Source organism: Amia ocellicauda, chromosome 17, assembly GCF_036373705.1.
Source record: "Amia ocellicauda isolate fAmiCal2 chromosome 17, fAmiCal2.hap1, whole genome shotgun sequence".
In the NCBI taxonomy this organism is placed as follows: Eukaryota; Metazoa; Chordata; class Actinopteri; order Amiiformes; family Amiidae; genus Amia; species Amia ocellicauda.
This window is the reverse complement of record NC_089866.1, coordinates 20,546,418-20,571,260: the sequence shown is the minus strand read 5'-3', so window position 1 is coordinate 20,571,260 and position 24,843 is coordinate 20,546,418. Positions and strand designations below refer to the sequence as shown.

At 39.8% G+C, this 24,843-nt stretch overlaps 3 protein-coding genes, 1 long non-coding RNA gene and 1 pseudogene across 4 annotated transcripts; all 5 read left to right on the top strand.

The window, feature by feature from the left end:
- The first annotated feature begins 3,536 nt into the window (after positions 1-3,536).
- LOC136712913 (uncharacterized) lies at positions 3,537-6,739 on the top strand. Its single transcript, XR_010804896.1, has 3 exons — positions 3,537-3,649; positions 4,109-4,248; positions 6,422-6,739. It is a non-coding gene; the product is annotated as an uncharacterized LOC136712913 (long non-coding RNA).
- An 856-nt stretch (positions 6,740-7,595) lies between these two features.
- LOC136712592 (hydroxycarboxylic acid receptor 3-like) lies at positions 7,596-8,655 on the top strand. Its single transcript, XM_066689246.1, has one exon. The coding sequence runs from the start codon at positions 7,603-7,605 to the stop codon at positions 8,545-8,547; it is 945 nt and encodes a 314-aa protein (XP_066545343.1). The 5' UTR covers positions 7,596-7,602; the 3' UTR covers positions 8,548-8,655.
- Positions 8,656-10,925: 2,270 nt separating this feature from the next.
- Positions 10,926-12,213, top strand: LOC136712554 (hydroxycarboxylic acid receptor 3-like; annotated as a pseudogene).
- A 5,724-nt stretch (positions 12,214-17,937) lies between these two features.
- On the top strand, positions 17,938-20,070 carry LOC136712973 (hydroxycarboxylic acid receptor 3-like). Its single transcript, XM_066689846.1, has one exon. The coding sequence runs from the start codon at positions 17,987-17,989 to the stop codon at positions 19,007-19,009; it is 1,023 nt and encodes a 340-aa protein (XP_066545943.1). The 5' UTR covers positions 17,938-17,986; the 3' UTR covers positions 19,010-20,070.
- A 2,971-nt stretch (positions 20,071-23,041) lies between these two features.
- LOC136713055 (hydroxycarboxylic acid receptor 2-like) lies at positions 23,042-24,544 on the top strand. The gene has a single exon (XM_066689949.1). It carries the CDS (start codon positions 23,042-23,044, stop codon positions 24,050-24,052), a length of 1,011 nt encoding a protein of 336 aa, XP_066546046.1. The 3' UTR covers positions 24,053-24,544.
- Positions 24,545-24,843: the final 299 nt, after the last annotated feature.

Genomic DNA, 24,843 nt, shown 5'->3' with positions numbered 1-24,843 from the left:
ACCAAAATGAAAGTCTGATGTGGTGTTCAGAGCCCCTTAAAATCACAATGTTAATTTTCTATCAAGTGATTTAAAGCTCTCTATAGGACAACCAAATTGAGTATTAAGGGCTAGATGGAGCAAGAAGTCCTCATCATTTGTATATTACACCAGAAGACCAGTATCTTATGATCTGCTTCTTGATCAACACCCAAGACGCTCTCCTCAGCATGTGTAAAGTGTCACATAATTGCTGTGTTTTTGCAGGAGATGTGCTCTCTAATGTCCTTCCCCCCATGCTCATCCTGGAGTTTGTGCTGGGTGCCCTGGGCAATGGGATCGCTCTGTGGGTCTTCTGTTTCCACCTGAAGCCCTGGAAAACCAGCACAGTCTTCCTGTTCTGGCCCTGGTTGATATCCTCCTGATCATCATCCTACCCTTCCGGACAAGCTTCTACCTGAGGAACAAGCACTGGATCTACGGTGACGTGTTCTGCCGCATTTCCTTGTTCATGTTGGCCATGAACCGGGGAGGAAGCATTCTGTTCCTGACAGCAGTGGCAGTGGATTGCTACTTCAAAGTGGTCCATCCCCACCACCCCATAAATTTCAGGGGTGGACATTTAAAGCAGCAGCCTGCAAGACTGAATAGGGATGGGTCTTTATACTAAGTTTTGTGGCTAGATTTTTAACAAACTGATGGGAAACTGGCATTGATTATCTACTAACGAACAAGTGAGATGGGATGTGTTATTTTTTTTTCAAACACTTTTATGTTCTTCTATAAATGAGGTGGATGTTTGCATTTATTTATATATATATATATGTATGTGTGTGTGTATATGTACAGTGAGGGAAAAAAGTATTTGATCCCCTGCTGATTTTGTACGTTTGCCCATTGACAAAGAAATGATCAGTCTATAATTTGAATGGTAGGTGTATTTTAACAGTGAGAGACAGAACAACAACAAAAAAATCCAGAAAAACACATTTCAAAAAAGTTATAAATTGATTTGCATGTTAATGAGGGAAATAAGAATTTGACCCCTTCGACTTAGTACTTGGTGGCAAAACCCTTGTTGGCAATCACAGAGGTCAGACGTTTCTTGTAGTTGGCCACCAGGTTTGCACACATCTCAGGAGGGATTTTGTCCCACTCCTCTTTGCAGATCCTCTCCAAGTCATTAAGGTTTCGAGGCTGACGTTTGGCAACTCGAACCTTCAGCTCCCTCCACAGATTTTCTATGGGATTAAGGTCTGGAGACTGGCTAGGCCACTCCAGGACCTTAATGTGCTTCTTCTTGAGCCACTCCTTTGTTGCCTTGGCTGTGTGTTTTGGGTCATTGTCATGCTGGAATACCCATCCACGACCCATTTTCAATGCCCTGGCTGAGGGAAGGAGGTTCTCACCCAAGATTTGACGGTACATGGCCCCGTCCATCGTCCCTTTGATGCGGTGCAGTTGTCCTGTCCCCTTAGCAGAAAAATACCCCCAAAGCATAATGTTTCCACCTCCATGTTTGACGGTGGGGATGGTGTTCTTGGGGTCATTCCTCCTCCTCCAAACACGGCGAGTTGAGTTGATGCCAAAGAGCTCGATTTTGGTCTCATCTGACCACAACACTTTCACCCAGTTCTCCTCTGAATCATTCAGATGTTCACTGGCAAACTTCAGACGGGCCTGTACATGTGCTTTCTTGAGCAGGGGGACCTTGCGGGCGCTGCAGGATTTCAGTCCTTCACAGCGTAGTGTGTTACCAATTGTTTTCTTGGTGACTATGGTCCCAGCTGCCTTGAGATCATTAACAAGATCCTCCCGTGTAGTTCTGGGCTGATTCCTCACCGTTCTCATGATCATTGAAACTCCACGAGGTGAGATCTTGCATGGAGCCCCAGACCGAGGGAGACTGACAGTTATTTTGTGTTTCTTCCATTTGCGAATAATCGCACCAACTATTGTCACCTTCTCACCAAGCTGCTTGGCGATGGTCTTGTAGCCCATTCCAGCCTTGTGTAGGTCTACAATCTTGTCCCTGACATCCTTGGACAGCTCTTTGGTCTTGGCCATGGTGGAGAGTTTGGAATCTGATTGATTGATTGCTTCTGTGGACAGGTGTCTTTTATACAGGTAACGAGCTGAGATTAGGAGCACTCCCTTTAAGAGAGTGCTCCTAATCTCAGCTCGTTACCTGTATAAAAGACACCTGGGAGCCAGAAATGTTGCTGATTGATAGGGGATCAAATACTTATTTCCCTCATTAACATGCAAATCAATTCATAACTTTTTTGAAATGCGTTTTTCTGGATTTTTTTGTTGTTATTCTGTCTCTCACTGTTAAAATACACCTACCATTTAAATTATAGACTGATCATTTCTTTGTCAGTGGGCAAACGTACAAAATCAGCAGGGGATCAAATACTTTTTTCCCTCACTGTATGTATGTATGTATGTATATATATATTAGCCGGGGGATGAGGAGACTTAGTCTTAGGCTTAGTCAGTCTAAATTTGGATGCAACTGTGTGATGTGCATTAGACTTGTCTAAACATGACATTTTTCAGAAGTTTAAAACCGGAAATGGAGAAGAAAAAAAAATGCATAAAAATAAGGAAGGAAATGCACCATGGATCTACACAGCTTTCGTATTGACACTGTGGTTTGAGTAAGCATGTCCTGCTTGACACATTTCAGTAGAAACCAAGTTAGACGTTGCTTCACTTGATTCAAGTGAACCAACAACTTAAATATTTTTAATGTTCCAAGACAGCAGCTAAAAACCACCTTCATATTCACTTTAACATGGAGTCCATAATAATAAATGCTCACAATATATATGGGTTCTGACCTATTAAACAGAACAGTGCTGTGTGGACACATTGAAACCATGTATTAAATAAAATTCCTTCTCAGAAGTCTTACTCATAATTTTGGGAGGTCAGAAATGTTAATCCACCGATGGGAATTTTCACTGGGGGTGGATTTCTGTTCACTGTGGCCAAATCCAATGATGCTCAAATGGGTCCAGGATAGAGAGCCTGGCAGGTCCCCAACACTGCCCTGGAGAGAGTTCCCTTTGTGTCCAAATAAAAACGTTCCCTGTCCGTGCTGCTTTTAATACTTAAATATTGTAATTTATTGTTATTGCTTAATAGTAATGCTTTTCTGTGGGTTTTCAAGCTTGTATTGAAATCAGTATCTTGCTGCTGCTGACGTTTATGCAAACTTGCGCTTGTGCTTTGTGCTTAATGTCAAAATTGAAAAGGCAAATGTATTATGTCCTCTTATCAAAGTGAAAAATCACAGAATAAACCTCATCACCAAACCGTATTTTTTCCAAGCTGGGAGGTGGATCAAGGTCTCCACAGGAGATGTTTTGAGGTGTAACACCATGTTTAAAATATGATTTGAAGATATGTGTTGGTAGTGTGTGCTGCACAAGGTGTGGTGCTCTGCTTTCGAGGCCCCGGTCAGGAAACTGACTCATGCCACGCAAGCTTTTTCTGCAACTTCTTTAGGAGGTGTACTCTAGTCTCATGCCCCTCTCTCTTCCAGGTGGCAGAGGTCAGATTAAATAGAAGAAGAAGACGGTTCCCCAGAAAGTAACCATAGCCAAAATCCCCAGGGCTAAGAAGAAATACGTCACTAGGGTCTGTGGTCTTGCAACCTTTGGTAAGAGTTAGACAAACATGTCTGCATTGTGTGACTATTTCGTGAGCATATTACCCTGACTTTATAATTTATTGTTCATCTTTATCAATCCTAATCTTGTTGTACTTTGCTGATCCTCGTATTTATACATTTATTTAAGCGTACATACTTGTATGAAATTCTAGAAGCAGAAACAGAACCTGCTATGTCCACCACCACTTATTTCTGAGCACATGACCGGCAGCCTCTTTTAAAAAGTAATTTACAATAATCATTTGTGGGTTGTTTTTAGCTATACTTTCATTAAGAGCTTATCATTGCGTTGAATAGAAATACACATACAGACGTTTTCTGCAAATATTGTTCCTCACATTAATAGTGTAGTATAAAACAGTGGACTATTTGACTGATTTGAGTCCCTAATGCTATTTCTTCTGGCACTTGATGGTCTTAGTTTCTTTTTTCCCCCCCCTCTTGTAGATATTGACCTTAAAGAAGCACAGAGATTTTTTGCCCAGAAATTCTCTTGTGGAGCCTCTGTTACAGCGGAGGATGAAATCATCATTCAGGGAGATTTTACAGACGACATCATCGATGTGATTCAAGATAAGTGGCCTGAGGTAGGAAACCGAAGGAAAAACAAAACAAAAAACTACCACACACGTTTAACATACAGTGGGGGGAAAAAGTATTTGATCCCCTGCTGATTTTGTACGTTTGCCCACTGACAAAGAAATGATCAGTCTATAATTTGAATGGTAGGTGTATTTTAACAGTGAGAGACAGAACAACAGCAAAAAAATCCAGAAAAACGCATTTAAAAAAAGTTATAAATTGATTTGCATGTTAATGAGGGAAATAAGTATTTGACCCCTTCGACTTAGTACTTGGTGGCAAAACCCTTGTTGGCAATCACAGAGGCCAGACGTTTCTTGTAGTTGGCCACCAGGTTTGTACACATCTCAGGAGGGATTTTGTCCCACTCCTCTTTGCAGATCCTCTCCAAGTCATTAAGGTTTCGAGGCTGACGTTTGGCAACTCGAACCTTCAGCTCCCTCCACAGATTTTCTATGGGATTAAGGTCTGGAGACTGGTTAGGCCACTCCAGGATCTTAATGTGCTTCTTCTTTTAACTCCTTTGTTGCCTTGGCTGTGTGTTTTGGGTCATTGTCATGCTGGAATACCCATTCACGACCCATTTTCAATGCCCTGGCTGAGGGAAGGAGGTTCTCACCCAAGATTTGACAGTACATGGCCCTGTCCATCGTCCCTTTGATGCGGTGCAGTTGTCCTGTCCCCTTAGCAGAAAACCACCCCCAAAGCATAATGTTTCCGCCTCCATGTTTGACGGTGGGGATGGTGTTCTTGGGGTCATTCCTCCTCCTCCAAACACAGCGAGTTGAGTTGATGCCAAAGAGCTCAATTTTGGTCTCATCTGACCACAACACTTTCACCCAGTTCTCCTCTGAATCATTCAGATGTTCATTGGCAAACTTCAGACGGGCCTGTACATGTGCTTTCTTAAGCAGGGGGACCTTGCGGGCGCTGCAGGATTTCAGTCCTTCATGGCGTAGTGTGTTACCAATTGTTTTCTTGGTGACTATGGTCCCAGCTGCCTTGAGATCATTAACAAGATCCTCCCGTGTAGTTCTGGGCTGATTCCTCACCATTCTCATGATCATTGAAACTCCACGAAGTGAGATTTTGCATGGAGCCCCAGACCGAGGGAGACTGACAGTTATTTTGTGTTTCTTCCATTTGTGAATAATCTCACCAATTGTTGTCACCTTCTCACCAAGCTGCTTGGCGATGGTCTTGTAGCCCATTCCAGCCTTGTGTAGGTCTACAATCTTGTCCCTGACATCCTTGGACAGCTCTTTGGTCTTGGCCATGGTGGAGAGTTTGGAATCTGATTGATTGATTGCTTCTGTGGACAGGTGTCTTTTATACAGGTAACGAGCTGAGATTAGGAGCACTCCCTTTAAGACAGTGCTCCTAATCTCAGCTCGTTACCTGTATAAAAGACACCTGGGAGCCAGAAATCTTGCCGATTGATAGGGGATCAAATACTTATTTCCCTCATTAACATGCAAATCAATTTATAACTTTATTGAAATGCGTTTTTCTGGATTTTTTTGTTGTAATTCTGTCTCTCAATGTTAAAATACACCTACCATTAAAATTATAGACTGATCATTTCTTTGTCAGTGGGCAAACGTACAAAATCAGCAGGGGATCAAATACTTTTTTCCATCACTGTATGTGTGGGTGCATGCTTCTGAAGAAATGAGTAATCACTAAATTGTTGATCTTCATTATACATATTTTTAAAATCTACCAAGCAAAAATAAATTGCAATTACAGATGTTCCCAGGTTAGTGCTATGAATTAATTCCATAGAAATTGCACTAATCAATGCGTATTTTACCATAAGAGATCATGTAAAATGATTGTAGTGTACCCATGTAAAAAGCACAGTATGGTTTAGACTTTTCACTTACATTTTCAAATAAACATTAATTATCAAGTTACGGTAGAAGGAGATCTTTTAAAAATGTACGCACCGTACGAAACGTGTTGGTATTATGAGTGTCGTATCCGAGACCAGGCCATAAAAGGTAAACAATGCGTGCTGTACAGCAAACCTTTCCACCTATAGAACAGTGTCACTAGAAGCTATTGGTAAGACGTCACCCCCCCCAAATTAAAGTGAGAAATTGGTCTTACACTTGTCTCTCTAGCTGCAGGAATTCTACTAAAGTCAGCTAAAACTTTTTCATTTGACATTGGCAGGTGGATGATGACAGCATTGAAGACCTTGGAGAAGTAAAGAAGTAATCACCCAACCTGCACTTTTATTGAGGAATGCAACGCAACACCATGACCTGGCCAAATAAACATACAAGACACACATACATACAAAAGGCATTTTATATCTATTTTATTTACTGTATAGAAACTGTGGACTGGCCCCTTTCTTGACTTATTTTCTCCTCATTTCTGTATAGCTGCTTTTCTCTTGGTTGCCAAAGGTCTGATATAATTGTGAATTACTCCAAAACACTGCACTAAAGCAATCTTTAGGTTAATAAATATAAAACTTTGGTCTCCTTTGAGGATGTTGTTGTTTATTCATTGCAACATGCTTTTTGAGAATGAATTGTGTGCAAGTTCACTTCCAGACAACTTGACCAGCTCATACACGTTCAAAATCGTATGTTGAAACCTTTGAAAGCCACATGTTGAATGTTTGAATAAACTCATCAACTATACACTGCCCCTGATAGTATGGCACCATTAACTGGCACAAATACACTGTAAAATACCTTTTTATTTCAACATAAATAATACTTCCAATGTAGTAATATCCTTACAAACATTTACAAATTAGCTTGTGAAGCGGTCTAATTGTATTACTATTATGTTATTTTAGCAACCCTATCTTCCAACATTCAATCTAGTAAGCAATCCATCAAAAATCTTCTCTCAAGTGTTTACTTAATGTAATATTTAGAGAGAGCGCTAGAAGACAAAACAAAGTTGACCAACCTTCAGTTTATAAATTGCTAGTTAAGTTAAACCTTGAAAATACATTTAAGTTTTAATTTGCGGTTTCTGACCAAACCACTTAAGATATTAATAACATTTCAGTTCACACCTCATATACTAAAGTTTTAACCTTATAACTTCCCTTTTGAGACCAAAATGAAAGTCTGATGTGGTGTTCAGAGCCCCTTAAAGTCACAATGTTAATTTTCTATCAAGTGATTTAAAGCTCTCTATAGGACAACCAAATTGAGTATTAAGGGCTAGACGGAGCAGGAAGTCCTCATCATTTGTATATTACACCAGAAGACCAGTATCTTATGATCTGCTTCTTGATCAACACCCAAGACGCTCTCCTCAGCATGTGTAAAGTGTCACATAATTGCTGTGTTTTTGCGGGAGATGTGCTGTCTAATGTCCTTCCCCCCATGCTCATCCTGGAGTTTGTGCTGGGTGCCCTGGGCAATGGGATCGCTCTGTGGGTCTTCTGTTTCCACCTGAAGCCCTGGAAAACCAGCACAGTCTTCCTGTTCAATCTGGCCCTGGCTGATTTCCTCCTGAACATCATACTACCCTTCCGGACAAGCTACTACCTGAGGAACAAGCACTGGGTCTACGGTGACGTGTTCTGCCGCATTTCCTTGTTCATGTTGGCCATGAACCGGGGAGGAAGCATTCTGTTCCTGACAGCAGTGGCAGTGGATCGCTACTTCAAAGTGGTCCATCCCCACCATCCCATAAATTTCATAGCCATCTCAAGGGCCTCAATCGCTGCCTGTGTTCTCTGGGCTTTTGCCATATTGATGACAGTGTACCTGCTGACTGAGTCCCACCTAATCGACATGGAAAACTCTACACAGTGTGATAGTTTCACTATAGATCTATCCTCTGTCTCTGGAAGTATGTGGCACAATGCACTGTTCTTCTTGGAGTTCATTGTGCCTCTGGGCATTATAGTGTACTGCTCACTGTCTATCATCTGGCAACTTAAGGGCAGACAACTAGACAAGCACAACAAGATAAAGAAAGCAGTGCGATTTATTGGTGTGGTTGTAGTTGTGTTTGTGATCTGTTTTCTCCCCAGCAATGTCACCCAGCTGGTGATTTGGGCTAAGAAGGGCCAGAAGATCAAGAGCTGTGATGCTTATGAATCTCTGGATCGTGCATTCTACATCACCATCAGCCTGACCTATCTCAACAGCATGCTGGATCCAGTGGTTTACTACTTTTCCAGTCCCACATTCAAAAGGATTTACAAAGCCGCAGTAAAGAGCAGTCTCCGGAGGAAAGAAGTGGAGCAAAACATAGCTGACGAGAAGACCAGAGAGACATTCAGAGAGACTACAGACTCTCAGACCCTCAGCCATCTGTGAGAGCAGCTCTGGTGGCTAAGCACTAACCTGCACAGGGTTTGTAGCAAGAGCAGTTCATCACAGAAACAGCTGTTCAAAGTAGCTGATTTTTAATAATATTTTCTAGAATCTGCTCGATTGTAAGATTATATAGAGATTTGTAATTTTGTGTGATTATGCTTTTAAATATATATATATATATATATATATATATATATATATATATATAGAAGTATAGAAGCAGGCTGAATACAAGCCATTTATGGTCTGCAGAATGCATGCCAAATACTTAATTTCATAAGAATGAGATCATTTATTTAGTATTTTATGTTTGTTGTGTAAATGTGGTGCATGGATATTAGCAGCATTAAAGATAAAGGCAGATGATGTCACAGTAACTTTTACAGTCACTGCTGCACTTTATCAGAAGAGGGCTGCCTTTGACTTAAACATAATCCTGCAGTTCCATCATGCTGTAGTTTTCATAACATTTCTGAACACTGAATATGGCAAATTATATTCTAGATGCTTTTCCAATGTTGCATTTAGAAGCTTCTGAACAGTGCAGTTCATATTTGGTGATGTTGCAAAGAGACAGAGAATGTACTATTCTGCTACACAAACATAAAACAAGGGACTTCAAATAAAAACATTTAAATCACATTTTAAATGGACATGCAATTTAAATACCTGCTGATAATAGTTAAATCTCTTTTTCTCCTCATGACATTGAGTATATTGAATAGCAGGGTTATAACTGAATTTTGGTTAAAATTCAGGCAAAAGCATTTCTAATTTGCAAATAGCAAAGAAACAGGAGAAATGAGTACACTGGGTGTGTTAAGCAAACGCACCTGAACCGGGTGCCTGTCATCAGCTATTGCCAATGCAGGGAGTTGCGGTAGATCCTTCGGTGCTTCTGCCTGCTTTGTGGTTTCTAAACTGCTGATACTAGTAAGGTGTTACTTCCGCACACCCACTATGGAAAGTCATATCTGAAAACACCTTTTGGTGCCCGGTATTGAAGCACATTGCATTGTAACCATTCCTAGTCTACCTCACGTATGTGCATAGCATTGGTGGCACTTTACCAATGCCATTATTTTTAGTTTAATTAAGTTGCTTTGGCTTTGTGTATTATTGCTACCCAAAACGCCATTTGCGTTATCTCCAATCTAATAAAACTGGTCAGACAATAAGAAGAAGATAAACAGTGTAATCCTGTCTAACTCTATTGGAGCTGGGATGGCTAGTGTGCTCAGGCTGATTGCTGCTTCAGGTTTTGACCAATTAGAGCAGCTCGTTCCCCCAGAATAACTAGATATGTCTCAATGGCTACTCTTGTACCTCCTTAATATTTAATTGGGGAAGCTTGTCACTAGGTGTCCACCTGCGATTGGAGCTTGCAGAATGAAAAGAAACAAATAGCCAAACCATTAACATTTTGAAGGAGACTAGTATGATGTGACAATCTTGTCTATGCTGGTATGAGGGCTGTAGCAGCAAATTCAGGAGCAGGTGTCAATTACAATGTATTGGTTTTGAAACAATAAAATATGATTGGATTGAAAGTGTTGGGGTGGGGGGAGTGAACTACTCAGATTTTGCTATGAATCACATTATTTTTAAAAGTTGGAGTTTCATGCTCGGCCACTGACAGAAAGACTGAAAACAAGATTGCAGGATAAGAAAAAGAAAGCACGAAGGAACTTACTAAATACACTCCTTAAAACAAAACAAGGCAACAAACAAAGGTTTTGTGAACATAAAAGTCCTTGTTGTTAAGATAAAAAGTAAGTTTCTGTGGGTCAGCATGGTGAACAGAAAAATTATCTTTGTGCAATTTGGGCAGACATTTATTCACACCAGAAATTATCTCTGGGTTGATTGTATCACACTAAGCAAATTAGCATTTTTAAGGGAGGATTTTTTCACACTATTGCAGTGAGGGTGTCTCATGTTTAGTCTTCATTTCCAATGCAGAAGTACGTACATCAGCGCCCCCCTCATCCCCATTTTCACACAACATGTTGATGCTTAAATATACAGTTTTAATTCTATAATTTCTCCTGAATGGAAAATCAGGGAACACTTAAACACAATCATTTAAACACTTTCACTCAGGTTTGAAGCTCCTGAATTGAAGCACATGGTTGCTTTTTTAAATTATTACAAATGCAGCCTCAGAACGTTAAGAAAAATTACATTTCCATGGAATACATCCTTGTAGAAGTTAGTTATTTAGTTCTATTAGTGTGTTAGTTCTCATATTTAGCCCTTCTTTGAAAAGAGTCCATTAGACTATTATAACAAACTATAAAACGTATTATGGGGAACTTTTCATTCTCGGATAGGAACTACCCTGCCGGCTGCAGAGGCTTGACGTATAGGATGTCATTGTATACCCACTCAGACTCGGAGCATGTTCCAAGATAAGCATCTGTCTTGAGCTGGAGCTCAGCAGAGTTTGAGGCAGCTCTTCTGTTTTGGTCCTGAATTGTGTTGAGTGCTGCAAACCCTGACGATGACATCGACTCCTGTGGGAAATGGGAGTGTCTGTACTTATCCAGGAGACATCCTCTCAACTGCCCTTCCCCCCGTGCTCATCCTGGAGTTTGTGCGGGGTGCCCTGGGCAATGGGATCGCTCTGTGGGTCTTCTGTTTCCACCTGAAGCCCTGGAAAACCAGCACAGTCTTCCTGTTCAATCTGGCCCTGGCTGATTTCCTCCTGATCATCATACTACCCTTCCGGACAAGCTACTACCTGAGGAACAAGCACTGGGTCTACGGTGACGTGTTCTGCCGCATTTCCTTGTTCATGTTGGCCATGAACCGGGGAGGAAGCATTCTGTTCCTGACAGCAGTGGCAGTGGATCGCTACTTCAAAGTGGTCCATCCCCACCATCCCATAAATTTCATAGCCATCTCAAGGGCTCGCTGCCTGTGCTCTCTGGGCTTTTGCCATATTGATGACAGTGTACCTGCTGACTGAGTCCCACCTAATGAAGGTGGGAAACTCTACACAGTGTGATAGTTTCACTATAGATCTATCCTCTGTCTCTGGAAGTATGTGGCACAATGCACTGTTCTTCTTGGAGTTCATTGTGCCTCTGGGCATTATAGTGTACTGCTCACTGTCTATCATCTGGCAACTTAAGGGCAGACAACTAGACAAGCACAACAAGATAAAGAAAGCAGTGCGATTTATTGGTGTGGTTGTAGTTGTGTTTGTGATCTGTTTTCTCCCCAGCAATGTCACCCAGCTGGTGATTTGGGCTAAGAAGGGCCAGAAGATCAAGAGCTGTGATGCTTATGAATCTCTGGATCGTGCATTCTACATCACCATCAGCCTGACCTATCTCAACAGCATGCTGGATCCAGTGGTTTACTACTTTTCCAGTCCCACATTCAAAAGGATTTACAAAGCCGCAGTAAAGAGCAGTCTCCGGAGGAAAGAAGTGGAGCAAAACATAGCTGACGAGAAGACCAGAGAGACATTCAGAGAGACTACAGACTCTCAGACCCTCAGCCATCTGTGAGAGCAGCTCTGGTGGCTAAGCACTAACCTGCACAGGGTTTGTAGCAAGAGCAGTTCATCACAGAAACAGCTGTTCAAAGTAGCTGATTTTTAATAATATTTTCTAGAATCTGCTCGATTGAAAGATTTTTTGAAATCTGCTAGTTTAAATTTTTCTTACAGAAATTTGTAATTTTCCATGATTATGCTTTAAAAAAATGAATAAAAAGTATACAAGCAGGCTGATTTCTTAATGTATATCCTTACACAAAAAGGTTTAGGTGGTGAAATATACCAACAAGATTGCAGTTACATTGCAGCAAGCCAAAAGGTTGCAAGGATGGATCTACCGCAACGTAGCAGGTAATTGCAACCTTGCTGTAAGTTATCAGGAAGGTATCAAAAATAGACCATGGGCCTGGACCTATTTACATTAAGAAACAAAGTGCCAGCATTAATCCATAATTGTTGATCAATTATTAAATATATTATATTGATTTCAGCAATTCAATTATTGATATAAACAATTAAATGTATGATTGTATTTGTTTTGATTCCAGCAATTTAATTGAAGAATTTAATTGCCACATGGAAAATCACACAAATTAAAAATAAAAATAAAGCATTTTAAATGAAAGCAAATAGCTATGTTTACCTATGGGCTAATATTTATGTGAATTTAACCTTTAATGATCTTTAAATCTTTTTGTATAAAACTTGATTTCATAATAATACTGTAAATCTAAATTATAAATGGAATATAGTTTTATGAATATTCACTGCTTAATATTAGCACCACAAAGAAAAATAAAAGTATTGTTATCATGTGATAATATTTCGTTATTTCGCAATAATTATTGCATTATTATGAGATAATATTGCATTATTTCACAATAATTATTGCATTATTATGAGATTATATTGTGTAATATTGCAATTATTATTGCGTTATTATGAGATAAGTACACTTAGAAGGAGGTAAGAGAGGGATACCCAGTTAACACACAATGTTGTTGCAACATGTGTGTTAGCAGGGTAGATGGGAGGAGAGAGGAGTTAGACAGGTTAGCAGGTCTTGTTTTAGGTCATCAGTTTCCCTTTAGGAGAACCTGCAAAACAGGAAAAGGAGAAAGTAGGAAATGTAAATTATGTTGCTGCAATGTTTTGGCAATGTTGTGTGTTAGCAGGGAGCCTACTTTATTATGGCGAAATAATGCAATATTAACTCAGAATAACTGAATAATTATTGCAAAATAACACAATAGTATCTCATAATAACGCAATAGTATTGTGAAATTACGCAATATTATCTCATAATAACACAATACTTTTTTTTTCTCTGTGGCGTTAATAGGTTTCCGTAGTTTAATTTAATGTAATGTGACTTTTTTTGTCAGAAAAGAAAATCCATAATAGCTTGCATTTACAGCTTCTCCTGCATACCTGTCATGTTTGACCTTCCTACTCTCTTTTAGTAGAAATGTTTTCGGGCTGACCAGTAAAAGGCATAATTAAAATAAATTAGCATACAGAAACATGCGTAATTCTTAAATTGAGACACCAGGCCAAACAGTATATGATATTTGGTCTAATCACAGCAAAACATTTAATGTATCTAAATAAATAAGGATAGGTTACATACAGTAGTAAATCATAGTAAATACACATACAAATAAATACAAATAGAGGTATTTTAACAGAAACATTTTCTTGACTTGTCTCGTGCCCCTTTAATGAGCTCGTGCAGCTGGTCGCCTCAGTGAGGCCGCGGATATTTTCCACCAACACGTTTCTCCTTCTCCCAGGTTTGTGTTCCATCATTTTAATATTTAACATGAAATTTTTATATATAATTGTACTTACTTTATTTAAGACATTACAACTATAATAGCTCAGTTATCAGTGATGTATTTATATATGCACCTTATATGACAAACACAATTGACCACACGATTGTGGTGCATTTCCTAGAAAGATATGGTATGGCATATATGAGACAAAATATATTAATTATACGACTCATCTATTAAAATACTATAAGACAAGTGTATGTTCTGACAATGTAACCTATACAAAATAAATGTTTTCTTAAAAGGTTTCATAGTTTTATAAGTAAACATGTAAAAATGCAATGACAATTAGGCTACTATTAGAAACATAATATTTGAATATCAGTTTTCAGTTTCAGGTATGAGTTTAGTATATAAATTGTATATAAATTATATGAACATTTGTACTTCAATTGTATATACATTTTACTTTCAGCTATGAGTTTCCACAGTTAGAAAACAATGAATGTTATGAAAATGTTGCAAGACTTTGTTTATACCTATATAAACGCTGCATGTCACAATGTAATCAAATTAGGATTATGAAGGAAGATAATAAAGTCAGACAACCTGTTGAGTATAACATTTATGAACAGATGACACCCTGATGATAATGTCAAAGTCACTCACATAGTGGCTACACAGTGCATAGCAATACACTGCAAAACAAAATGTTGAACATTATACAAAGATCAAAGATTTAAATGTTTCATGTATGTTTTTTACTCAAAAATGTCAATTGAGCATGCATTATGCTCCTTACTCTTGGCCTTGGCACACAGCTGAGAGATATTTGCATTGATTGTTGAGCCAATGTTCACTGGAAGGGTATGTGGCCACTTCTGGAGAGTAGCTCCTATGACATAAAAGAGGAAAGGGAAAATAAGTCAACCCCTTCAATAAAGGATGAAAGTTAGTCAATGTTCTAACATTGTGTTCCAGTTTGCAATTTGTTTGCATAAAGCCTTCATACTTACTGTAAATGGCATCCAGCTTTGCTTTCTCTAGCGTCTGACGTTGTTTTCCACTCCCTTTGCACATCCCACAGAGGTGCCCACCAGCAAGATGTCCACGGGAGTGCCGTGATCAATGTTGGTGTTTACAGCACAGGCCCAGGACAACTTGTCAACAAGCACCCCTGTCCCTGGATGAATCTCAGCCTATTTAAAAATGGAAACAATGATCTCAATCAGTTACAGGAACCAGAGAGAAATTAGGGGGTGCAAATGCAGGACTGGAGAGGCAGAGCTGGGTTGTGCAGGGGCATGTTCAACAGTTTCCTCACATCTGTGAGGAACCCTGGCATATCTGTAACACATTGATCAGAATGAAGACAATTTTAGTAGTGTAATAACATGTTACATGTGAAAACCATATAGTTTTTAAATATAAGAAATGGATCAGCTCATTTACACTGGCAAACATGTATCATGAACAGCAATAGAATAGTGAAATATTGGTGGGCATTGATGTTAGCTAACATTAGCCAAGCACACACCTGCAACATTAGTGGTTCCCAGTCTGGTCGAGTTTTATATGAAACTACAAAAAAGCTGTAATAACTAATACTGTATTATATTGCATTGAATACAAGAATACTTTGATACTAGTTCCAGATACTATAAAACACTTTGCATTACTATAGCCTGCCGTCTGCTGGATAAAATAAGTTGTAAAAAAAAAAACACTGTTTAGAGACACTCGGCAGAAATGTTCAATGAGCACATCATCAGAACTGAGAAGCTCAGCTTAATTTAGTTTTGTTGGTGTTCAATGAGCAGTTCATTACAGGAGCTCAGTTTTATTTTATTTGTCTTTTGTCTCGCTTAGTGATCGAATGCTATACTGCAAAGGGATTGTTTACAGTGATCAAAACAGAAACTTTAGGTTATTAACATAACCCTGGTTCCCATTCAGTAATGGTTGTCTTTTGACATTGCTGTGGCTGGGCATGACCACGTGAATTGGACGATTTCCACGTAGTCTTGGAGGAGGTGGAGGGGCTTCCTAGGGCTTGCCCTCCTCATTTGTGCATGGAACTCTGCCTTCAGCCCCATGAACTCCGGTAGCGAGACCGTGTCTTCTGCCTCTCCAGCAAATGTAGGTGGGTCTGTCACATCGGAGTGAGACCCCGTGTAAGAGAGTGTCTCCTCTGGCGGCAGCGGTGGTGGCAGGGGTGGTGATGGTGGGGCCTCTTGTCTGGCTGGTGCACATCTCTTCACCCACATTGTATCAAGCATGTGCTGCTGCTTGGACATGGCCTGCGACATTTCCCCCATCTGGTGAAGTAAGGTCGTCTTAAAGGTCGCTCCCTGTCTCCTGGGCAGTGAAGACCAACGTGGTGGAGTAGCTCTCAGAGGAGTGCATCTGGGGGAGCATGAGTGCGGAGATCTCCTCCTTGGAGAACGTGGGTGTCACGTACAAGAGGTGGGGAAGGTGACGGCGATCTCCTTGCTGGGGAGGGCTCTGGGCTGGAGGAGGAGGAAGTTGAGGGGGAGGGCGCTCGAGGCTTTCACTGATTGATGGGTCAGAAGGCACTTCCCATTCGGTAATGGCTGTCTTTCAACTTGAAAGGGGACCCTTTTACCATTGTTGCTGCAGACTGCACTGTTGGTCGTCTTCCTCATTTCAGCTACTGCACTGTTATATTCTATGATTTTTATAAAACCATCCTATATTCTGTATCTTTTGCACTAGGTAGCTTTTTACTGTTTTGAATATGAGTCATCTTGGATAATGGCTTTGGGCAAATCAATAAATTATTGTTTTTTACAAAAGCGCCTGTCATCATGTTTTCAAGGCAGGTTTGTGAACAAGCTTTACATCCATGCATTTCCCATGTCTTCTCCAAGAAGAGTCTTCCTAGTCTACCTCACGTATGTGCATATCATTGGTGGCACTTTACCAATGCCATTATTTTTTGTTTAATTAATTTGCTTTGGCTTTGTGTATTATTGCTACCCAAAATGCCATTTGCGTTATCTCCAATCGAATAAAACTGGTCAGACAATAAGCAGAAGATAAACAGTGTAATCCTGTCTAACTCTATTGGAGCTGGGATGGCTAGTGTGCTCAGGCTGATTGCTGCTTCAGGTTTTGACCAATTAGAGCAGCTCGTTCCCCCAGAATAACTAGATATGTCTCAATGGCTACTCTTGTACCTCCTTAATATTTAATTGGGGAAGCTTGCAGAATGAAAAGAAACAAATAGCCAAACCATTAACATTTTGAAGTTAGTATGATGTGAAAATCTTGTCTATGCTGGTATTAGGGCTGTAGCAACAAATTCATGAGCAGGTGTCAATTACAATGTATTGGTTTTGATACATTAAAATCTGATTGGATTGAAAGCGGTGGGGTGGGGGGAGTGAACTACTCAGATTTTGCTATGGATCACATTATTTTTAAAGGTTGGATGCTTGGCCATTAACAGAAAGTCCGAAGAACACGATTGCAGGATAAGAAAAAGAAAGCACAAGGAAAATAGATCTTTGAAAATAGAAGTTTTTGTGAAGATTAAAGTTGTTTACAGAAAAAGTATTTTATTTGGATCAGCATGGTGAACAAAATGATTATTGTGCAATTTGGGCAGGCACTTGTTCACACCAGAAATTAACTGTTGATTGCATCGCCCTAAGCAAGTTACCCTTTTTGAGGGAGTATTTTATCACTCTGTTGCAGTGAGGGTGTCTCCTGTTTACTGTGTTCATTTCCAATGCAGAAGTACATACATTAGCACCCCCCCCATACCCATTTTCAAACATGATAAAGCTTAAATATACAGTTTTAATTTAAAGTTTAATTTATCCTGTATATGGTGTGTTAGGGATATAAACAGGCTCACGCTCCAATCTACAAATGCAGCCTCAGAATGTAAAAACACTTATAAATACATCCTATAACAAATGGTAAAATGTATTACCGGGGAACTTTTAATTCTCAGAAAGGAACTACCCTGCCGGCTGCAGAGGCTTGACGTATAGGATGTCATTGTATACACACTCAGACTTGGAGGATGTTCCAAGATAAGCATCTGTCTTGAGCTGGAGCTCAGCAGAGTTTGTGGCAGCTCTTCAGTTTTGGTCCTGAATTGTGCCGAGTGCTGCAGACCCTGATGATGACATCGACTCCTGTGGGAAACGGAAGTGTCTGTACTTATCCAGGAGGCATGCTCTCCACTGCCCTTCCCCCCATGCTCATCCTGGAGTTTGTGCTGGGTGCCCTGGGCAATGGGATCGCTCTGTGGGTCTTCTGTTTCCACCTGAAGCCCTGGAAAACCAGCACAGTCTTCCTGTTCAATTTGACCCTGGCTGATTTCCTCCTGATCATCATCCTACCCTTCCGGACAAGCTACTACCTGAGGAACAAGCACTGGGTCTACGGTGACGTGTTCTGCCGCATTTCCTTGTTCATGTTGGCCATGAACCGGGGAGGAAGCATTCTGTTCCTGACAGCAGTGGCAGTGGATCGCTACTTCAAAGTGGTCCATCCCCACCACCCCATAAACTCCATGGCCATCTCAAGGGCCTCAATCGCTGCCTGTGTTCTCTGGGCTTTTGCCATATTGATGACAGTGTACCTGCTGACTGAGTCCCACCTAATCGACATGGAAAACTCTACACAGTGTGATAGTTTCACTATAGATCTATCCTCTGTCTCTGGAAGTATGTGGCACAATGCACTGTTCTTCTTGGAGTTCATTGTGCCTCTGGGCATTATAGTGTACTGCTCACTGTCTATCATCTGGCAACTTAAGGACAGACAACTAGACAAGCACAACAAGATAAAGAAAGCAGTGCGATTTATTGGTGTGGTTGTAGTTGTGTTTGTGATCTGTTTTCTCCCCAGCAATGTCACCCAGCTGGTGATTTGGGCCAAGATGGGGCAGAAGATCAAGAGCTGTGATGCTTATGAATCTCTGGATCGTGCATTCTACATCACCATCAGCCTGACCTATCTCAACAGCATGCTGGATCCAGTGGTTTACTACTTTTCCAACCCCACATTCAAACGGATATACAGAGCTGTCGTAAATAACATTCTTCGGAAGAAAAAAGAGAAGAAGAGGGAAGCTGATGAGAAGACGAGACCGACATTGCGAGAGACTACAGACTCTCAGACCCTCAGCCATATGTGAGAGCAGCTTTAATGGTAGTTGTGTGGAGTAGGTTTTTATATCTTCTTATTTCTGATTTTAAAAACTGATATTTTTCTTGTATGATTTCAATGTTTGAATTATATTTCTGTATACTATTGAAAAGATTTTAATATTGAAAGTATAGATAGAAGCAGTAGACCTGACCTTTGTATTCCAGACGCTGGTAGAAGCAGTTAAGTAGAACACATGCCACTTCCACAGCAGAGAAACAGTCTTGCAATGTCCTGTTTGTCTGGGGATGTGATGCATTCATATCATTGGCTTTAATGATATGAGTGTACACTGCTATTAAACTGTTACATGCTCCCTGCTCCACCAGTTCTGATGTAGATTTTCTCTTTTAAAGATGAATGCCACAGCTGTGTGCCTTCATATGGGGGTTGTGCCTTAATATAGAGTTACTGAACATTGAACAAATTGCACTTTTTTACATGGATGTGTCCAATCTGGACACTATACATCGAGCTCTAGGAGCATGGTGACGTTTCTCTTATCAAAAAGGTGTGAGTTTGAGTTTGATCAATCCATAACCACATCTGCCTCTATCACATATATAATATGCTATTAAAGACGCATCTAATTTTGGATGAAACTATGCTTAAGATAATTTAATTTGCACTTCTGCATAGTGATAAAGGATAATTTTCTCTGTATTTAAGTTTATTGCAACAGATGATACTTCTCTTTGTAATGTAATTTAAAGAACAGATCATATAGGATTGTCAGAGAAGAAATGAATATGCTGGGCTTGAATAGCTTACCTCAAATAACTTGACAGGTACTAAAGCTCCCCTGATCAGATAACACCTGGGAATCTTATGCCACTCTCCATGGAAGATCAGCTCACACACCTCTCAGTGAATTTTTTGTTTAGTTTACAATATGTTTACTATTTAAGCATTTTGTATGCACTTTGTTTGCATTGCATTTTGCTTACACTGTTGTAGTGTTATTTTGCACATTTCTTGTTAAATCGTGTGTGTGTGTGTTTTAATGTATTGTTGATGTTTTTTGAACAATAAAGCTTTCCATTAAGAAAATGTATTGTCTGTGTTTATCTACAGGCGACTGAAAAGTTGAGGTTAGTGAATACGGCACACTCTCCTTCCTATTTATTTTTTAAGGCTGTCTGACATTAACCTGAATCTTTACAAAATACAGCAAAAGTGATCAAACCATCTGTGTCCGCAAGCTGAACACAATTCTGAGGTTGCAAGGATATTCATTTTTAACAATTGCTTCTGTGAAGGTTCCCTTCCTGAAATATTTTCTTCCTGCAACAGTTCTCCCACTGACAATACATCCCTACGTCAGGACTTCCTTCTCTTCCAGTTTATTCAGGAAAACAACCCCCGCTCCCCCCATTACCACCAGTTTCTCAGTATTCAGTTCTGATGATGCTGATGATATTTTTGCAAGTGATCAAAACTGCTATAGCACTGAAGACCTCCCATCCAGGATCTGCACTCTGCTCACACTTGCAAGGGTTTCAATCTGCGTCAGAAGCGGTCTGTTTAGGATTTACTTCATTTGTGTGTTCATAACAACTTTCACAAAACACCTGGCTTACAAATTCATCCTGTAGCCAAGTACCAGTGTGAGAAATCTCATGTGCAAAACACTCACTAACAATTAAAAAAATTAATCTCTGTCAATCCCTAAATTATCACCTAAATACATACAATTTAAGATCATATGTATTAATCTGCAGCTTCAATTTCAAGAACTCTCAGATGCTGGAGAGAAAACTGGACTTAAATGAAGTTGAGTAAAACCATGTTTAACATCTTTGGTAAAGCTAAGAAAATGTAAGTAGATCAACGGATACTCCAAGTAGTCAAAAGTTATGTCTACCTTGGACAACAAATCAGAGCAGATGAAGATATTATGGAAGAATGCAGGAGTAGAGTAAAAATGGGATGGAGGGCATTTGGAAATCATGCTGTTGAAAGGAAATCTACCCATTTGATTTAAGAGAAAAGTATTTGATCAATGCCTAGTACCAGTGCTCACCAGGGCTTCATTTTTAGTAAGATGACACTGCAGATCTTGGAAAGATGTATGCTTGGAAAAATAAATGAATGGATCCAAGAACAATGAAAATATGTGACATCATTGAAAGAGTGATAATGTGAAAATGGCAATGGGCCAGACACATTGGAAGAAGAACTGATCAAAAATGGAGAAAGGAAGCTATTGATACCCAGAGATGAAAAAAGACTTAGAAGACGACCACATAAAATATGGGAAGATGAAATCATACCTTCATCAAGCAGTGGATCAATATGGGCAGATGGTGATGGTGATGATATGAATATGAATCTTGTAATGTGTCCATAAAGTAATGAGGATGAATTGTCAGGGGTGAGGGTGAACTATGACTTGTCACTGAACCCTTATGAATAGGCATGTCACCACTAGCAAAAAAGGTTACATTTAAAAAAGATTAAACAAACCAAGGATTTAACATTTCAGTATTCATACAATGTGTATTTTTTTTAATCCAGTTTATGAAGTAATATAGTATTTTTGGTACTGCATTTTTATTTTTTTTTGCATTCCAGATTCTAAAAATACATAAAACGTAAAAATGCAATTTCTAAATACGTTAAAGATATGCGCTTTAGATATTAAACATTAGAATATTAAAAAGGTTAAACATATCACTGAAACACTTTTTTCTCACTTTGCTGAGCGATGCGGGAATCTCTAATTGCCATCTGTATTTGTCTCAGCTGGTAACTATAGTAACTGAGGCACAGTGGTGAAACTGCAGTGTGAATGAAGTAACTTCTGAAACCTATGAAGCAAATTCAGTAAAATCATAGCACTCCATCTTGTGGCTGAGTGATGTTACTCTGCAATGTGTTGTTCAACTGAATCAATAAAGATCCAGAGAAATGTTATATATAACATTTGTATCTACATAGGTCCTTATTATACCTATATTTATTCTTGCAATTCATTGTAGCTGTGTCTCTACTATTTGTAATTAGGTCTGCTTTGAATCCACTATTCACAGAACTGATGTTAGTAATAACACATACCTGCTTTTATTCAAAGTACCGCAACATTAAATCTTGTCTTTCTTTTTGAAATCACACCAGCTCAAAATCATTTAAACTGTAGTGCAATTAACACACATCCATCCATGTATGTAATGTTGGGGGCATATTTACCATCATGCTAAATTAACACCTCTTTTCCCAACAGAGGTATAGGAATTTATTTTTTAATTTTCCAGGGGTAAAGTTTAATGAGTGGTCATGCTGTTGAGGGCACTGAAACCAAGAGATGTTTAGTCCACTCTGCTCTTGGAGGGTCACAGACCAGCTTCATAGGATTTTTTACAACGTATTTCATTATGCGTGCATGGGAGGAACATAAATGGTGAATATTTGGTTTCATTACAAAATTGTCAAAGTTCATCTTATTAAATAAAGGTTAGATGTTCAAGTGATCAACAATAATGTGATTCAACTTAATGATATCGGTGAAGGTACTGTAGTTATAGTTTTATAAAGTTGTACAGAATAATCATACTATCTGCAATGGGATGTATCAACCTATAAAATGAGAAAATAATAGGTTTTACACAACAGATGCAAGGTAAAGCACTCTTGACTAGTGTAGACCAGTTTTTATTATTATTAATGTAACATTAAAGTAAAGCATGCATTATCTACCATTAATAAATAACTAAAAAAGGAAGTAGAGTTAAACCTGTAAACAGGTCTTATCATTATGTCTACAATAAGAACCTTCAGGAAATTAAAAAACAAGTTGCAATCAACAATCACAGCCAGACCATTTCAGCCATGCCAGAAAATAGATTTTTTTTAAAACAGGAAACCACAATTTGTTAATTTTAGGTTTCTGAGAATACCTAGTGGCCTAATTTCCTGATGTGTGAGAAATGTTTAGAGAAGTTATTGGGAGTCAGTGAAATCTTTATTTTTTATATAATATCTTTGTCAGACTGTTGGAAGGGTACTTGGTTTTCAAACGGCTATGGAAAACTCTGTCTACAACTGTTCTCCAAACAGCAACTGGCTTTCACAGTTCTTAAAGCCGGCCCTTATAATCGAGTTCATCATCGGCTCAGTTGGGAATGGCGTCGCCCTGTGGATATTCTGCTTTCGGGTGAAGTCCTGGAAAGCGAGCACCGTGTACCTGGTCAACCTGGCTCTGGCGGACTTCCTGCTGATCTTCTGCCTCCCGTTTCGCACGGACTACTATTTCCACAACCACAACTGGGTCTTTGGCGACGCCGGCTGCCGGGTCATGCTGTTCATGGTATCACTGAACCGAGCTGGCAGCATCGTGTTCCTCTCCGTCATTGCCATCGATCGCTTCTTCAAAGTGGTCTACCCACACCACACCATCAACACAACATCGAGCAGAGGAGCTGCCAAGATCTCATGTTTGATGTGGGGCCTCTGCTTAGCCATGACTGCTTACCTCGCAGCTGAACCCCAGGAAAGCCAGCAGAACGCCACAGTGCTGTGTGAGAGTTTCAAGCTGGAGGCAGAGATCGCAGGCACCCAGCTGTGGCACGTCGTCTTCTTCATCGCCGAATTCTTCATCCCCTTGGTCGTAATTGTCTTCTGCACCATCTCCATCTCTCATCAGCTCAGGACGAGGGGGATGGAAAACAACCAAAAGATCAGGAAAGCCTTGATGTCAGTGCAGGTGGTTACCGTGGTGTTTGTCCTCTGCTTTCTGCCAAGCACTCTCTCCTTAATTGTTTTGATGATTGTCAAGAGTATGAAAGACTGCACAGCCTACTGGGTCGTGGGCCAGGTGTTCTACGGCAGTCTGGCTCTGACCTACTTCAACAGCATGCTGGATCCCATCGTGTACTATTTCTCCAGCCCCATGTTCCGTAATGCTCTGAAGAGCGCAGGTTCTCGACAGACAGGGTCAGCGGCACTCCAAGAGGCCAGTGTCCAGAACAGGAGAGATCCCGTCCAAGAGACAGCCACCCCCCCATGCTCTGTTCCAACAAGTTCCAGCTCTTGAAGTAACAGCTTTTCTTGGACTGTTTTTTTTCTTTCGTGTGAAGGAAAATATCAAGATTTCTGTGCTGAAAAAGCTTACACCGTACTGCAAACACTGACTGTGAGCTGCAAACTGACTGTGTAAATGGATATGCTTTGCTTCCATCCGCTGGCTACTGGTTTGTATCTGTATTTTATTTACTTCCATTCAAAAGGAACTGATGTCACTGGCCAGATGTCCTTGGGAAAAGGCACATTTACTGAAGTGTACTGTACTATTTAGATTCACTGAGGATCACACCCCAGGACTGCAATTCAACCAGAGATTTTACCTCTTATCTCTCTATTTATCCCTTTAACCCATTGCTAAACTTAGAGGAATTAACAAAACCTAAAGGCTCTTCATATTTAGGTATTAGATGTTAACTTAGTGTGCTTGTAAAGGAAATTTGAGGTTGTAAACTTTTAAAAATAGGTATTGGAAAGCAAGAAATCTTGTATGCAGCTAAACTGTCCATGGTACTTTCCTTCAGTTTAAATTCACTTGCTACTGTAAAATTACATACAATAAAGAAGCAATTTAAAAAACAACAACATTACAGCTTCCTTCATTTTGCTACACATATTGTTATTCCTTGATTTGAATACAGACCTCAGTATGGAATGTTCAAATCAGTATCTTTATACAGGTCATCAAATATCAGTATAATATAAACAGGTCAAGAAGAAAGTTTGGTAAAACTATTTCTAAATAGCAGTTTTTCTGCCAATTTGAAAATTCTTCACCAAGAGAATTATTGAGACATTGCATTT

Excerpts from the sequence above, each read along its gene's own strand:
- LOC136712592 (XM_066689246.1), top strand. The coding sequence starts at position 7,603 with ATGCTCATCCTGGAGTTTGTGCTGGGTGCCCTGGGCAATGGGATCGCT.
- LOC136713055 (XM_066689949.1), top strand. The coding sequence starts at position 23,042 with ATGGAAAACTCTGTCTACAACTGTTCTCCAAACAGCAACTGGCTTTCA.
- LOC136712973 (XM_066689846.1), top strand. The coding sequence starts at position 17,987 with ATGATGACATCGACTCCTGTGGGAAACGGAAGTGTCTGTACTTATCCA.